This window comes from Chinchilla lanigera, unplaced genomic scaffold (genome assembly GCF_000276665.1).
Source record: "Chinchilla lanigera isolate Chin_1 unplaced genomic scaffold, ChiLan1.0 scaffold00077, whole genome shotgun sequence".
NCBI classification, from domain to species: Eukaryota; Metazoa; Chordata; class Mammalia; order Rodentia; family Chinchillidae; genus Chinchilla; species Chinchilla lanigera.
The window spans coordinates 9,336,205-9,354,056 of record NW_004955478.1 but is presented as its reverse complement, the minus strand read 5'-3'; the positions used below and the strand labels follow the sequence as shown (position 1 = coordinate 9,354,056).

Genomic DNA, 17,852 nt, shown 5'->3' with positions numbered 1-17,852 from the left:
ATCTGAGAAGTAGCTGGTTCTAAAATAAATCAAATTAAAAAATGGGAAGTGGAAGAAAGAACAATTTAACTGTAAGAAGAAATACTGAAGCTGTCTTCAATCAGTTTTTTTTTTGTTGTTTTTTTTTTTTGTTTTGTTTTGTTTTTTTTAGTTTAATTCCTAGATTGATCCTTCTAAATTGCCTATGATGAGTAGTTTTATTGCTAGTATTTAGAACTTTTAGGAAATGACTACTTCTCAGAGGTGTCTTTCAAGCATAGGTGGTTTTTGGGTTTTGAGTCTGTTGCAAGATCCTACCTCCTCAATTCATTGAGGATGAGAAGGTGCTGCCTATTTGGCCCAGTCCCTGGCTCTTTGCCAGTGCCCTATAGTATTTCTTATGTCTCTTAGGCAAGCTCAGTCTTCGTATACTAGGAAGAACAAGTGGTCAGAACAGTTATGTCACTTTGGTAAAAGTGGTAAGATCAGCATCAGTAGCATTCAACACAGCCTAAAAAATTATAAACTGAGGTAACTATTAATTTGCCACCTTTAACCATATAAACTAGATTTGTGGTTATATAACAAAATCTAAACTGAACCAGAAAACTGTATGCAGTAAGTAAGCCCTCAATATGGCAATTTTACCCTCAGGAGTGAAAATTTAAAAGAAGTTGGGGGAAAATAGAGACATAATTGAAAAGGAAGAGAAAGAGAAAATAGCATTGCTGCGCTTGGTTGTGAGGCAATGGGAGGATTAACACTGTCTTCTGCTAATCATGATGTGAATGAGGTGCTGTGTACTATCCTCCTGAGTAATTTAATTGTAATGTGGACAAATGGAGTTTTTACTTACATGCAAAAAGTTATCCAGCCAGGTGTGGTGGTGCACACCTATAATCTCAGCACTCAATAGGCTGAGGCAAGAGGATCGCTGAGAGTTGGAGATTAGCTGGGGCTGCATAGTGAGTTCAAGGCCAGCCTGAGCTACAGAGTGAGATCCTGTCTCCAAAAACTAAACAAAAAAAGTTCTCATTGATTAGAATCTTGTTGTTACACTATTCTACTAGTTTCTTGATTCTCAATGTATGTCTCACAAGCTACCATTCTTCTTTGGGTATATTTGAAGAAATCATTGCTGGTAATACACACTGCAGCAAGTTTGAAAGTTTGCTGAAAGGTTGGTTATCTTTATTACAACTCATCAGATTTATCTAATTCTTTGTCATCCATGATTACTTCAACTGAAAGTTAGACCTTAGTGATGAAGGAGCATTTTCCCTTCTCAACTCTGACACTATCTACATTCATCTAAAGAGTGATGCATGATCTCAAAGGTAGCATCTTCTATTTCGTGGAATTATTTGTATTTCTTATTTCCATTCTCTTGTTTCCTAAGGGAAAAAAGTCTATGTTCATGAGCTAGAAACACTTATGGAGAGCTTGGAACTTGAACTTGGAAAAGGGGATTATGAAGACCTACTCAGCTATCTGCCAGTTGATGGTAAGTGTTTCAGATACCACCACCTCTAGGAGAAATATCTTGTTGGTTTGGGTTTGGGTTGGTTTGGTTTTGAAATAGAGTCTCACTGTGTAGTCCAGGCTGGGCTCAAACTTTCGATCCTCCTGCGTCAGCCTCTCAAATGCTGGGATTACAGATGTAAACCACCACACCCCCACCTCAAGGAGAAATCTTATAGATTCTGTGTGAGGGTTTCCGAAAGTAAAGTTGTTTTGTTGATCTCTTTGAAAAGCTTATGGAAAATTTCAAACATACATAAAAACAAAGAGCAAAATAACAAACACCATGTGCCCAAAGGCCAGAGTGAACAAATGTTACTATTTTGCCTTATTTCTTTATCTATTTTCTTTTTCTTCATTCTTTCCTTCCTTTCTCACCTTTTTTAATAAGACAGAACTTCATTAATGTTTCAATAAAATTAATGTAGCTGGACATAAATATCAAAGGTGGAAAGCTAGCAAAGGTCACTAGGAAGAAATTGTTAAGGGATGAGTCCCACACTAAGATCTCCTCAGTAGAAGCTTCTTAGATTCAAACCCAGAGCCAGTGTCTTCCTTATTAAAAGGCTGATGCAAAAAGCAAGCTTCCCTCCGAAAGCTAGGCAGTACATCTTTCTATAGAGCTAGAACATGCCAGCCCAAATAAACAAAGAGTTCTTCTCCTTTAATTCAGGGTTTCTATTATCAGTCAACTAATGGCTGGCAGGTATAACTAAGGTAGACCACTGCTACCTGCAGGTGTTTCCATTAATATCGTCCCTGAAGCTGGTCCTAATAGAGAAACATTTTGGCCTGCTTTGTAATTAAAAACCTGGCTGGAAATTGACAGAACTTGGTAATATTGGCAGTTATTCATAATTTCATGTGACTCCTCTTCCTACCAAGAAAGGTCACCATAATTTATTTTTTAATTATAATATTGTCCCCACATATTAGCTAGCGTTCCCCAAATGCTTCCTACTACAAAAGCTACTATTACCAATAAGCTACTTTTTTAATACCTTGAATTTTTTTATATATGACATAATTTTTTCCTAATCCAACAATGTGATTTTTTTTTTTGAGTCAGGGTCTCGCTATGTAGTTCAGGCCTTGAACTCACTATGTAGTCCAGGTTGACCTCAAACTCACGGCGATCCTCTGCCTCAGGCTCCCAAGTACTGGGGTTACAGGTGTGTGCCACCACTACTGGTCTTATTTCTACCACTTGCATTCTTTCTTTTGTTTATCTAAACTAGTGCAAAGCACTGAACTAAATGGGGGAAGTTATGCCTGGTAGTATAAAGAAAATTAAGCCATAATTCCTGATATCAAATAGTTACAGTCCTCAGGGTAGAGGTGGTGAACATAAGCAAAACATAGAGAATGGGAACATGTATGCCATTAAGGGTTAATGGCTAGCTGCTTATGTAAACAAATGGCTTCCAGGTCTCAAATTCAATCATATCTATTGAAATATGCCTCCCTGTGGGTCTGAAAGAAGGAACAGCCTACTAAACAGAACTGCTGTCAAACTTGTCTCAAATAATATTAGTTAATAAACATTCAAAGCAGGGCATAGTGACACACTCCTGTAATACCAGCACTGGGCAGGCCAAGGCAGGAGGATCGCCGTGAGTTTGAGGCCAGCCTGAGCTACATAAGCGAGACCCTGTCTCAAAAAACCAAAAAATAAAACATGTGAATGAACATTCACTTTCAATTTACATCTTGATCTTTTTCTTTTCTCTACTTCTTGTTTGAGTTAAAAGAAAAAAAGGGGGGAAAACACAAAGGTTCAACCCCTTACATTACAATTTAAAATTTTCATATTACTTTTCTAAGAAAAAAAATTGGTCTCTGTACCTGAGTTTTCTTTTCTTACAGAGAATGAAATGGTTGATTTAAATGAGGTGATGGATGAAGCAAACACTTTTACAGGTGAGTAAGAAGCTATGGTGGAAAAAAGGTATTTGTTAACTAAGACCCTAATTCTATGTAGAAAACAAATTAAGATTCTTTTAAGCAGTAGTTTTCTCTTCAGAGTATTAATGACATGCTAAACTGACTGCCCTATTTTTTTTGTTTTGCTTTGTTGCTGCTGTTTTTTGAGACAGGATCTCGCTGTGTAGTAGTTCAGACTGGGCTTAAACTCATTACGTAGGCAAGGCTGTCCTCGAATTCACAGCGACCCTCCTGCCTCAGCCTCCCAAGTACTGGGATTACAAGCATGCATCACCATGCCCGGCCTGCCCTACAAATTTAACAGTTAAATGTTGTTTTATAATCTTACTATTTGATTTGTGATTTTTTTCTTGTGTAGACCTATAATATGTCATATTTTGAACAATCCTTTTTCACATCACCATTGTCTAAACAACCAAAATATTAGTCATTAGTGTCAAACTCAAAGTGAAGCTTTTGTAGTATGGTTCCTACATAAAGATACCATTACTCAGATAATATGATGGTGTTTGACCTAGGATTATATGGGCTTTCTCTTGAATGAAAAGTATAAATTCTTTCTCTACTTTAAACTGCACATCCACATGACCTGTGAATTTATGTAGTTTATGTACAACGTTCAATTTTTAAGTTTTGCTCTTCTAATTGAGGATAATGCCACATAGGCAAACTTTTTCATAATTTGAAGTCATCTACTGCAGAAGGCCCTACCTGTGAATAATCACCCTCTTCCCAAAGGAGAGAAGGTTGATGTTGGTGACCTGGACAAGGTCCTGTGGAAAATGGGGCTTACACTCAGTGATGGGGAACAGAAGAAGCTGCTCCGAGCTCTCTCCCCGTACAGTGAGTATATTTAGCGCATCCTTTGAAGCCTGGGTTGAGGGATTTGGATGTGAAAACTTCTGAAATCATACCTGTGTATGTCCAGTAAAACCTATTTAGAAAACACAGTTCTCACATTCGAAGAAATTCCTTTGCCTGCTCTTGTCGCTTGTATTTTAACACTGAAAGCAGACACCTTTTGCCCGACTCTACCCCCAAGGTTAAACTCGTCTGCAGCCCTGGGAGCGCTGTCTAATCTACATCACAGCTAAGGAGAAAAGTTAAGCCAGAGAAGTAAGACAAGGAAGAAAAATGAGAGAACTGGAAATTAAGACTGTTTTTATTCAACTGAGTAGATTTTCTGTCAGTGAAAGCTTTCTTGGTTTTGGTTTATTTTTACGTGAGAGTAAAAACAGAACTTCCAAACAAACCAGAACATTATTGGGATTATTTTTCCCTGCAGTTGTGTAAGTTGTGTTGTCTTTGCTACTGTCCTCACGATGTAACCTATATTCTATTATGTCTCACAGCCGACAGGAAGGTGTATAAGAAGAGGGTGCTGCAGAGTGTGAAGGGCCTCCATGGTGAGTCAGAGGCGTGTGAAAGGCCAAGTAAAGAACCCTTGCATTAGCGTTTTCTTATAGACGTTCCAGCTTTGCTGGATTCATTGTCATGTTGTTAATTAGTCTGCCACGGGCGCACAGACTTTTTTTTAAAGGGATAATTTTATTTAATATACAAATTCAAGGACATTAAAGTTTTTTTTAAAAATTACATAAGACATAAGACATCAAATCAGTGGCAATGGCATGTACACACGCACACACGTACCACATTTACCAAACATTAGGTAGGCATACTGACTTAACCAATGATCAGAATGACAAAGTGGATGTTTGTCCCTACACTGTATCTATAACTAAATGGGAAACTTCTCCCAGGCTTATTTTCCATACAGGAAGTGTGAGACACTGTCAAGGATCATTTTGGGATATAAATAACATAAACTTCTATACTAGGTCCTTTTCTACCTTGCATCCTTCATTTATGTCTTCCCCACCCACCTAAGTCAAAACAGCTGTAGAAATGTGCATGGCTCGAAGTTGCACCGACCTTTGAGTCTATCAGAAAAGCGTCACATTACTGTGGAAAGTTTAACCCTGGCTTCTGGCTAGACTTGTACAAACTGGCTGTTGTCCATCCCTGAGTCGTTAGCCTTGCCTATTCCTGTCTAATAACTCGTGGAAAACAAACAGAGCCCGCCGCCAGTTAATCAAGGGAAACATCCTCCTTCCGCGTCCCATGCTAACGCTGTATGCATGATTTCTTTTTTAACAAAAAAGAATGGAAGGAAAACAATAGAAACAAAGTTTTATAAATAAAGAGGGAAAGAAGGATCAAAGAGAAGGGAGGGGAATGGAGAAAAAAAGAATTAAGCTAGAATATATACAGGTGCAGATTCCCCATACTGAATGTGATTATTATGTATGTCAAAAGAGTACTGATAAAATTAATTTTTAAGAAATAATAATTACCTCTTTAGTTTTTAATTAGAAAAATATATTTTAAAATACCGTAAGAAAACTACCTAATCAAAATATTTGAAAAGCTGATAAAGAAGTGAAAGCTCCCCTTCTCCCGACCAATCTCATCCTTCCCATAGAGGCAAATACTGCTAACAGTTCAATATATCTTTCTCTCTTTTTTCCTATTGTCAACAACCATATCTACATCCAGACACACACACACACACACACACACACACACACACAAATAGCTTTTTATGCTCTTGTGCTTTACCATTCAATTGGGATTTTTGATATGTAACATGATTAGCACTTTTCATTCTTAACAATCAATACTGATATTATTCTACATCCTTCTTTCCTAAGGACCACGGGTCAAAGTAAAAAAAGTGGAATCTCTTTTGGAAAATATGGGAATTAAAATTACAGACGAAGAACTTGAGGAAGTAATGACCCAACTACCAACTGACAGTAAGTATTACAGATGCACTGTATACGTCAGAGAAACATTAAGCCCTTCTGTTAGATCTGCCAAAAGCAACCTTTTAATATCATAATGAAATAAATACAAAAAGGAAGTCTTAATCCTGATTCATGGAGTAACACCACCTTCAAAAATGCCTCTTAAAAATGGAGGTTAGGCATGCTACTTGCTGGATTCAGCGATGACTTCAGAAGCCTTAAGAATAATAAATTGAGCTGAGTGTGATGGTGCACACCTGTAATCTCAGCACTCTGGAGAATGAGGCAGAAGGATTACTTCAAGTTCAGTACCAGCCTGGGCTACACAGTGAGTTTAAGGCCAGCCTAAACTATATAGAAAGACCCTGTCTCAAAATAACAAAACAAAAAAATAATAAACTGGAGGGATAATTGAAAAAAAATTTTAAGAGAAAAACTAAGCAAGTCAAATGAGCCCAGAGAAAAGAATTACAAGACAAATAACTAATAGCCCTAATGTAAAAAAAAAAGTCCTTGCATGGACCAGGAACAGTAGTGCAGACTTGTAACCCCAGCTATGCTGGAGGCTGAGGCGAAAGGATTGAGAGTTCAAGACCAGCCTGGGGTTCGTAGTTAGTTCAAAGCTGGCATAGACTACATAGCAAGACCATATTTCAACCAATCAGTCAATCAATAAGCAAGCAAGCAAGCTGGGGGTTTAGCTCAGTGATCGGGCATTTACCCAGCATACCCAAGGCCTGGGTTCTATCCCCAGTACCACAGAAAAAGGAAAAAAAAAAAACTTGTTCATTGAAAAGAAACATAATAAAAATAAATAGGCAAATAAGCACATAGGTGATTCATAGAAGAGAAAATGTAATGTAAATGCCCAATAACATATGAAAAGATAGTTAATCTTACCAATAATCCAAATAAACACAATACAAAACCATTGTCATTCCTTGGACTAGCAAAAATTAACAATACTGATAATATCTAGTTTTTGTAATGGCATCTGTGTTGGTTTGGGGCTTATTGCAAGGGAGAACAATATAATACAGGACACATTTTATAAGATTATTTATAACAGTCACCCAAAGAATCATATACAAGAGAGTGCAGGAAATGTGTCCCCACACTAAGACCAAAGAATCCAGCTGAGGGCCTGGATCGCACCATAATGTCCCGTATGAGTCCAGCTGAAGACCTAGAGCCCATAACAATGCCTCCCATGAATCCAACTGGAGGCCCAGAGCCCACGACAATGTCTCATGCAGGCCTATTTCACGGATTTGTGCTGGAAGGCCCAAAGGTCAGTGGTGGAATCTAGAAAGTCTGTGCCAGCAGAATGAAGGATCTGTGTTAGCAGGCTGAGGAATCTGCACTGGAGCCAGAAAGCAACACTGAAAGTAAGAACCACAGCTGCCCTGGAAAATACCACAGCATCCTCAACAACTGTGAGAACCCGAACTCCTCTGATGATGACAGCCGGATTCCCATCAGGAAAACCAACACAGCAAGCTTCTCCAGGAGACTGGCCATGCACCATCTTCCCCTCCGGAGCCAGGAAGCAATGCTCAAAGTGAGGACCAGAGCTCCCCCAAAAGTGAACCAAAGCCATTCTCAGTGCCAAGATCCCAAGCTCCTTGGAGGATGAAAACAGCCAAGTTCATCTGGAAAGCCAGCATGACGAGCTCCTCCAACAGAACCACCAGCTCCTCACAGCTTCTATCAGCTCCAGAAAGCCTTTCTCAGCTCCCAACAGCCTGTCTCTTCCTCTCCAGTTCTGCCTCTTATGCTGCTGGCAACAGTCCTCAGGTGGGCTGCCACGCCCAGCACCACACTTACTCAGTTCAGCTGGGTGTTACAAGTTGACCACCAGTTGTCAATCCACTGGAGCATCTAATTTGAAAGTTGACGTTGTTATACATCCTTTTAGAAATATTCTCTTGCAGTAACTAGGGAAAAAAAAATTTTCCCTGATGACTCCAGTTACATTCTTTAACTATAGTGTACAATATTTCTTTGTGTTTAGTCATAATCCTTGTTATACCACCAACTGGCTGAAAAATAAATGAACTCCACTTAATCTTAAATTCTTCATATGTAAAATGGGGAGTTGAACAAAATGATTCTCGGTGGTCATTTCTCACTCAGAAATTAATATGGATAACTAGGTGCATGTAAAGCACCTAATGCAATCCACAATACTCAGTAAATATTAATGATGATGGTGATGAAGAGATAAAGGAAAAAGGTGTTAAAAAGCAAAATGAAGAAGGAAAACCTATGACCTATAAATACATTTGGCTTATTATAAAAATATGTTATAAAAGAAAATTTAATTATAAGTTTCATATTAATAAATAGGGCACTAACTGTTCCTTTCAATAAAGCATTAGACATCAGCAGTACAGTTATCCCAGCTATCCTTCTGTGTGCATATATATATTTTCCCTTCCTTATTCCTTTCTTTTAGTTTATTGAAAGGACAGTTAATGCTTTATTTTTTTTTTACTAATTTTGCATGCTTATATTTGGTAATCTGAACAACTAATTTGAATATGCAATATAACAACCATTGTTGAATTCCTGTCATCTTGTTTGGTGAAACTCTGCATCATTTATAATTTTTTCTGTTTTTACTTTTTATTCTCTGTAATGGTTTGACCAACCTTGCATTCCTACATCTGATACTCTGAGAAACTTTTTGAAGATAAAAATATGTAATATAACAACTACTGTTAATTCCTATCATTTTATTCTGAAACCCTGTATCATTCTTATTGTTTTTGCTTTTTTTTTTTTTGTCTGTGTGGTTGGCATTTTGCTATTGTTCTTTTTTATTTTCTTTAAAATGAAATAAATAAATAAGGCACAATACAATTTAGGACATTTTATAGGAAATAGCACTGGGCTCGTTGCCTTCCTTCTCCACTACTCCTGTTTTTATGCTCAGCAATTTCATTACCCTCCTTATATCTAAGGGGCTTTTGACTTTACTGTGCTGGGGATGCCTTTGGAAGTCTAATGAACAGGTCATTTCTGAATATATTTTAAATTACATATAATACATACAATTGCAAAGAAGCTAATCATAAAGTACGGTTATCAAGACTGAAGATATAGATCGTTAGTACTAGAGCATTTAACAAGTTCTACTAGCAAGTCCTATTTCCAAATGGTGATGAGCACTGACAACATTTAAATATATTTACAACAACATCCCTGCGACATGAAAATGTCAGTGATTTATATTAGTAACAAAAGTTACAGATCCTGTTACTACTATGACTGTAATTTGTTGCCTAAATTAATAATTGAGGGAAATGATGTTAAATTTAAGTTAATGGTTAATGAAAATAAAATTGTTTATTCTCCTCTTCAAGCTCAAAGAACCCCTGGATTCTCTCAATATAGGGCACCTGAATCCCAGGTTAGCAATCCCTGCCTTAGGTCATCCATACAACACCATGACTTCCTGTTCCTGGACAGGTTAACCTAAGTCATCTTTACCTCCACACCACCTTAAATACCATTCACACAGTGATGACTTTATCCTGGCCTATTCGTCATCTCCAAAATCTCCGTCACATATAGTCTCCCACTCCACTTACTACGCAGACATTTCCAGTGTAACACCATGTAGCAATTCCTGGGGGTGGGAGGACCTTTCATTTCATAAAACTTCCCACTAAAATAACTGAACTTGGGGCTGGGGATTTAGCTCAGTGGCACAGTGCCTGCCTGGCAAGCGCAAGGTCGTGAGTTCAATTCCTGATACCAGAAAAAAAACAAAAAAATAAAAAATAAAAGAAAATAACTGAACTTAATTTTGGAAGCACACTCAATCTATGCCACTTTGTAACCAGAGCACCAGCGAAAGCTCTAACTGATACTACCTGAGGAGAGTTCAACAGCCCAAGCAAATGGCTCAGAGGGCCTGGAAGCTTCGAAAAATGCATGTGTGCACACACCCTATAAAAAGAGATGAAAAGTGGCTTGCCACTCTGAAATAATGTAGGTGAAAGATTTCTGAACCGATGGACCCGGCCCCCATCCTGTATTGCTGGCACTTGTCTTGATTTTTGGTTTGGCTTGGCTTGGCTTGGCTTGGTTTGATTGGTATGGTTTGGTTTAGTTTTGAATAAAACAGTAAGTGTTTCTGCTATAGCCAACCCATGATTTTTTTCTTACTCAAATTGACAATTCTACGTCTTTTGAACTTGGAAAATGATGTACGAACCAACAGGCCTTCTACATTGCTGTGACATTATTCCATTAACCACTGGTGCTACTGGAACGTATGCCGGAGCAGAACAGCACAGAACTCCAACTCCATCTTCTCTTCCGTCTCCTGAAGACCTTCACACCTCTCACCCCACAACTCTTTCCTTGTTCAGCAGCCCCTCACCACTCTGCTCTTGTCGTCTCCCTTCCTTAAATTAAGTTCCATCCTTAGCACCATGACACCTTACAGGCTCTCAGAACTCCTACCAAAACTTGCTCAGCAAAGGTACAGCCAACGCCTTACTTCATGGTTACCCCTGGGCAGCTTCAGATGGCTGGAGAACATCACAAAATCATGCTAACTGAAGTCACTCCGCCTGGATGGAGTTAGATAAGAATGTCCTCACTTTCCTGCCTCCATTCCTATGAGCCTACCTACAGCCATGCCCGTATGTCCAACCTTTTGTTTTGCTAGACTGGGAAGAGACTCACCGGGCCATCTTTTTACTTGTGTCCTGGTTCCCATTTTCTCTTGCACTCTCTGACTTCACTCTGCCAGCGCGGTGTTCTCTCCTGTAGCCTGAATTATTAATTTCTCCTCCCACGGTCTCGGTGTTTCCACTGGAATGCGGACATGCTTTTCCATCATACTCGTTCCCTGCCTGCTACCACTCCACCTCCTAGGTCCTCTGCACAGAGAGTTGCCTCAAAAAGTTGTTGTTACTTATGGTGTCCACCTCCTCACCTCACATTCACTCCTGTTTCCACGCCCACCGCAGCCCGGAATTAGCAGCTTTCAAAAAGATTATGATGACCTACCTCCTGCCAAGGTTCATGGCCCGTTTTCTGCTCTTGTTTGAGTTGGTATCTTGGAAGTACTTGACACACGTGCCCATCCCCTCTTTACTGAAATTTTTTCTTCCTTTTTTTTCACATTTTTATTAGTGTGTATTTTCTTCAAATTTTTGAAGTCCTGTACTCACCTGGTTTTCTTCTGCCCTCACTGACAACTTCTTCTCCACTTCCTTTTCTGACTTTTCCTCACCTACAAGATCTCTCAGCAATGAAGTTCTTGAGGGCAAGACCCATGGCTGTTTTTTTATCTACACTCTCTTCCTAGGAGATTAGATGCCTTCTCTTGCTTAGTTAATACTGAGGAAATAAAAATAGGTAGCGCCAGGTTCATTTCTTCTGTCCCCCTACGTTTAAATAAAACCAGTCACTTCTTCATTTATGTTACTCTACTGGTCTCTAAAGCAAAGGGAAAGCCAGGCACCTGTAATCCCAGCACTCAAGAGGCTGAGGCAGGAGGACCACTGAGAGTTCGAGACCAGCCTGGGCTCAAAGCCAGCCTGAACTGCAGAGTGAGACCCTGTCTCAAAAAGACAAAAAAAAGAAAAGAAAAGAAAAAAAGAAAGGAAAAGAAAGTTATAATAATGATTCATTATAATTGAGAACTTTTTTTGTTCCTAAGATAACATTTCTAAGGATGTCTATAAAGTATAAGGAAAATTGGAAACAAGATCACTAGACTCCTCTGACCTTCAATTTTTCAGAACTTAATGCAATATAAATTGTGTCAGTTTCAGTAACATCAGCTTACCTGTGTCTGAAGTATGTTTCTCTTGTCTTACAGGTGATAGAACTGTCGCTCTGAAGGATCTAATAGACACGGTCAGTTATGTCAAGGGTGAGTTGCAAGACATAATGGGGAAATCTTATAAATAGCATTTTAATACTTTGAAATTAATGGTAGAGAAAAATATTTTCCATTCATAAAAGTTTAAATTTTTTCATATAACGTGTTCTATTTTTGTGGATGCTGCTGGACTTGAGTAAACAATAGCAAATGTGTTTTTACATGTCAGTGCCCATAATATCTCTGAAGTTTTCTCTACTTTATTTCCATTTTTATTTACTAATGATAACAAGTAATAAAATAATGTGCTTGCAGTCCCTACTGATTATATTGTGGAGAGTTGGTACACGCACATAATACATCTTAATTCTTTTTCTGTCCCTTTCCTCTCTCCCTTCCTGCTTCTTCCATCTCTTGATCCCCTTCCCATTTGCAAAAGATATACCTTCCTACTTCCTATGGTCTAGCTTTAATTTTGCTTTACAACTTATTTTCATTTTGAGTTTCTCATCGAAGAGAAGCCATGCAGTCTTTAAGCTCTTGTGTCTGATTTATTGCACTTGACATAGTCTCAAAGTGCATCCATTTTCCTGTGGATAACTCAAGTGTATCCTTCTTTATGGGAGAGTAGTACTCCATTGTGTATAAATACATTTTCTTTATCCATTCATCTGTTAATGGACATATAGATGTAGCTGATACAGGTTGTGCTGCTATAAGCATGGGTAATGCATGTATCATTATACTATGATGTCTTTTTTAATTTTTATTAGTACATATTTGCAGTGCATAATGATTATATTCCTCATGAAAAGTTACTACATATACACAACACATCTTAATTCTTTTCTCATCCTTTCCCCTTTCCTATTTCCCCCCTCCTTTCTCCTTCCTCCCATCCTTGGTCCTCCTTCCCTTCAGGAAATAGGACTTTCAGAACTGTTCCAGAAAGTGGCAGGAACAACAGGATAAATGTGTTTCATTTTAAAAGAAGAGGGGACATTTTGAGAGGGATTAATGACAATGTGTCTTACTGTAGCAATTTTTTTTGCCTTGGGGGAAGTCTTTATTTATAGGTTTTACCAAAATAGAGTAAATAACTGATTATAAGAAAAAAGGCTAATGGTTTCATTTTACTTCTCAGCAATAAATATACTGAAAATGCTAATTATTAAATTAAAAAATGTGGGCTGGAGATTTAGCTCAGCGGCACAGCGCCTGGCTGGCAAGCGCAAGGTCGTGAGTTTGATTCCCAGTACCAGAAAAAACAAACAAACAAACAAAAAAAAATTTTTTAATGATCTCCTGAAACTATCTCCAATTAACTTTTTGCTTTATGCATTTCTTTGGAGTAAAATCGCTGAAATTTAATCCTTCACCATTTTAATACCTTCTGAATAGCATAAATTCTACCTCAATTTTAATTCACTTCTTTATACTTGTATATTATTATAATAAATAGTGTTTATCTGTTTAAACAGTTGCTGCATATTTTGATCATCCCTTGTACACAGGTGATGGTATATATAAGCAGTACTACAGTGTTTTATAAATTGTCCCAGAATATTTCTGTAAAGCATTTTTCATCTTTCTAAGGAGAGGTGATTGATACCGAGAACTTAGTCAACTTTCCAGCAAGAGAGGGGATTGAACTCACAGAAGAAGAAATAAAGGACCTGATGCCTCATTTGACATATAATGGTGAGAATAGTTTTTATAATTATGTTGTCTTCTTAAAAGTATATTTTTGTTAACCTTTATTAAAAATCCTCAGAAATGATCTTTACTTTTGTATCACCTACTACAGTGCTTCCTAAACTTAAATGTCCTTGTGAGTCACCTGGGCAACTTATAAAATACAGATTTTGGTTGTGTCTATGGGGCCTGCGATGCTGCATGTCTAATGGGTGCCCGGATGGTGCCAATGACAGAGACCACACGTTGCCTACAAAGTTCGTTAGGAAAGCAAGGATAGGTTACGATTATGACTAGACTTTCATTTCCTAAACCACAAGTACGATCAACATGCCTGTTTGTGCTTGAGGGCACGATTCCCACCCAAAAAGGAAGTGAGAATAGAGTGATTAAAAATTGAAAATGAGAATAAGTATTAGGGAGAAACACATGGGAGAAGCAAGAGGAGTTTGGAGTCAGCTGACTTTGCTTCTCCACTGAGATTTTTATTGACGCCAGTTACATGACTCAGCTATAGGTCCTTGTGTTACATAACTACTTTTAAAATTTCTACTGCTTTCTGTTTTTCTGTTAAAAAACAACTCTCTAAGCATATTGGAGTGTAGTGTTTTTTATCATAATATTTTAATGATGTTACCAGACAAGCTCTGGCCATACATTTAAGATGGTGTCCTGGGGCTGGGGATTTAGCTCAGCGGCACAGCACCTGCTTGGAAAGCGCAAGGTTGTGAGTTTGATTCCCGGTACCAGGGAAAAAACAAAAAAAAAAGAGTAAAAGAAATATGTCAAATTCTCATATTGGGCTGGGAATATAGCTCAGTGGAATAAGCGCCTGCCTGGCAAGCACAAGGTCCTGAGTTCGATCCCCGGTATGGCAAAAGCAAAAACAAAGATGGTGTCCTGGGCTGCAGATGTGGCTCACTCGCAGAGCACTTGCAAGGTCCTGGGTTGGCTCCCCAGTGATGAAAACAGCACTCCAGCACAGTCCGCACGAACTCCTCAGGATTCTCCTCCACTGCTCACGTTGTGCGATGCTCCAAACCAGTGGAACAACCCACAGTGCCTTCAGAGTATCTTGTTCCTGCCTTCTTCTGGCCCTCAGTTAACATGACTTCCCCTACCTAGAATACTCCTCCTCCCCTCTGCCTCCGCGGATCCAAAGGCCCAGGCATAAAGCCCTGTTTCTCTGTTGCATTCCTTGGTCCCTGTCACTGTCCATCCCTTGGTCAAAGGTCCACTCTTCCTTCTCTGCACTCTTACGGCTTTGCTGGTACAGCTCAGCAGAGACTCAGAGTATGCTGTCTTGTTCCTTTATTTAAAGAACAAGGGGGGCTGGGGATTTAGCTCAGCGGCACAGCGCCTGCCTGGCAAGTGCAAGGTCGTGAGTTCAATTCCCGGTACCAGAAGAAAAACAAAAAACAAACAAAAATAGAATTACTAGAACATTTGGGGCTGGGGATTTAGCTCAGCGGCAAAGCGCCTGCCTGGCAAGTGCAAGGTCGTGAGTTCGGTTCCCGGTACCAGAGAAAAACCAAAAAAAAATAAAAATAAAAAAAAATAAAAAAAATAAAGAACAAGGAAATCAGTTTCTTGGTTTTTTTTTTTCTCCCTTTGTGGCTCTGGAGAGTAAACCCAGGGCTTCACACATGCTGGACAAGCCTCCACCACTGAGTTACTTCCCCCGTCCCGAAGCCAGTCTCCTACCTCTGGGGGATCTCCCCATTCCAGCCTATCTCCTGTGCTTCTTTTTTCAATGAATGCACATAGATTCAGGTGCATAAACCAAAATCTTTGCTTTCCCTTCTCTCAACCTCCCACATTTAATCACCAAGTTCGGGGTTGGGGATTTAGCTCAGCGGCACAGCGCCTGCCTGGCAAGTGCAAGGTGATGTGTTCGATTCCTGGTACTAGAAGAAAAAATAAAAACAAACTAACTAACTAATCACCAAGTTCTACTAGTTTGTCCCCTCACACACACAATTCTACATTGTCCACCAGTTGTTTCTCACTTTTTCTGTACCCTAATACTGACCAACATCATCTTTTGCCTGGGTTATTGTAGAAGCCTCTCAGGTAACCTCACTGCTTTCAGGCATGCTTCCTTCCAATCCTTTCATGCCCCACACCCGTCCAGGCCTGAAAACCTCAGTGTGATCATCCAAACCTAAATATAATGTTCCGAATCCTAAGTATGATTGTGCCACACTCCTGGCTTAAAACTTTTCAAAGACACTGCATTTGCTTTGAAGACCTTTCATGATATTAACACCATACATCTCCAGCCTCCTTTTCGTTCTGAACATGCTCGGGGGCGGCTGCACAGGCTGACTTGAAAGGTCTACAGATGTCTTGTCCTGAAGCAACTATATACGCAGGCCCCTTGTCTGGGAGATGATTCTCTGCTCTGAAGGAAGCCCTAAACCCTCCAGTCTGCTTAGCAAACCTCGTCCCTTATATGTGGAAGGCTGGGCATCAGTCCTATCCTTAGGGACTCGTGGGCAGATTATTCATTATGGTTTGGGTTCCCTACGTTGAACTTCAGTCTCTGCTTTTCATTCCTTCTACTGTGTTGTTGAAATTGTATTTTCACAATGCCAGCACTCTCCAGCTCAAGCCTGGGTGGGTAACTGATTTCACTGAAACGTCTTTAAACTGATGTCTTTACCGTACATATTCTATACCATTTATAACTTAGGGGAATTCTTATTTGGTTTCTGTTCCTCAAGTTCTGGCCTCACATTTTGTTGCTGGAGATAAACTACATTCAGACTTCCAGAGAGGGGTGGAGCGAGAAAGAGATAAATATTGTTAGTGTCCAAGCTAAAATGTGTGATATTTTGTAGAACTAAAAAATTAAGTATTCTTGTCCTATAGTGTGCCTGAAATTGTTCCTCTCCACCTCTGCCCTTTCCCAGTAAGCCTGCTTTCTTCCCCACAGTTTTCACTATCAAATGTATTTACTTGCATACAGTTTTTAAAATTATTTTCTTATCACAGTTCCTGAGGGTGCCACTCGCGGTCCCTTTCTGCTCTTTCTGCTCTCTGGTGGCATCACAGAAAAAGCCTTCTACCTCCCTGTTTCATGGCTACTCTTTCTCTACCTCTCTCTGTAGCCCTTTCCCTTGCAGGTGCTACTATGGCCTGGATATGGTATTGTAAATCCCCAGGTTTCTCCTGGTACACTGTTTTCGGAAATGCAAATTACTACCACCACTATGGAAAATAGTATATAGGGTCCTCAAAAAATTTGGCAACCAACTCAGACAGAAGCTTTCTTTCCCTCAGTAAATATATTCTGCTCTTAACCTCCGTTGTTCTTAAAATTCCCTCTTCAATCTTAGAGAACATGAACTCATCCCAGATATCTTTCAGGTTGGGATTTTCTTTCCCCTATATCATTTGGAGGTCTTCCACCAAGCTCATTAGACAGAGCCTTAAAGCTATACACCTAGCCAAGACTAGAATTCCTGGTGTCTATAGAAAGCCTTTACATAGACCCTCTGAAGAGTATCTCTGACTGTTGATCAACAGCTACAACCTCCTTTAGCCTGAAGAAGCCAGAGCGATCATCACCTGTTATTCCCTCATGGCAGTTTGGGTTACTTCTTCAGAGGGGGGAATGTTGTAGGTAGCTGAGTTAGACAGAAATATTATAGGCAGTCAGACAGGGGTAGGCCTTCAAAGGAGCCTGCTTGGAAGACAAGATACCTTGCAACTGTGAGAGAGATAGGCACTTCCGGGTGGGCTAGACCTCAAGACAAAAGATTAAACAAATGCACTCACATACTGCTCTAGGGATGGACTTCAGGGGTCAATATTCTAAACAGGCATCAGTCACCTTGAAAGACCAGGAAGAGCCACTGACCCAGCCCACTGAAGAAAATGTTCACTATGTGTTCTTGCTATGTGACTCGCTTCCCCATTTGATCCTGATCAGGTAAAATCAATTTTACCTGAACAACTGTGTTGCTTACTTTTCTTTCACTGCTGAGACAAAATACCTGGCACCCAAAATTTATTTAGCTCACAGCTTGTGGAGGTTTCAGTCCATATTC

At 39.4% G+C, this 17,852-nt stretch overlaps 1 protein-coding gene across 1 annotated transcript in view; it reads left to right on the top strand.

Annotated features, from left to right (window-relative positions):
• Positions 1-17,852, top strand: part of Efcab3 (EF-hand calcium binding domain 3) — a 494,429-nt gene that overhangs the window by 424,793 nt on the left and 51,784 nt on the right. Inside the window, exons 105-111 of the mRNA XM_005402243.2 lie at positions 1,379-1,483; positions 3,367-3,420; positions 4,183-4,287; positions 4,797-4,850; positions 6,159-6,263; positions 12,100-12,153; positions 13,699-13,803. Coding sequence (XP_005402300.2) covers positions 1,379-1,483; positions 3,367-3,420; positions 4,183-4,287; positions 4,797-4,850; positions 6,159-6,263; positions 12,100-12,153; positions 13,699-13,803 — 582 coding nt within the window. The remainder of the gene's footprint in view (positions 1-1,378; positions 1,484-3,366; positions 3,421-4,182; positions 4,288-4,796; positions 4,851-6,158; positions 6,264-12,099; positions 12,154-13,698; positions 13,804-17,852) is intronic.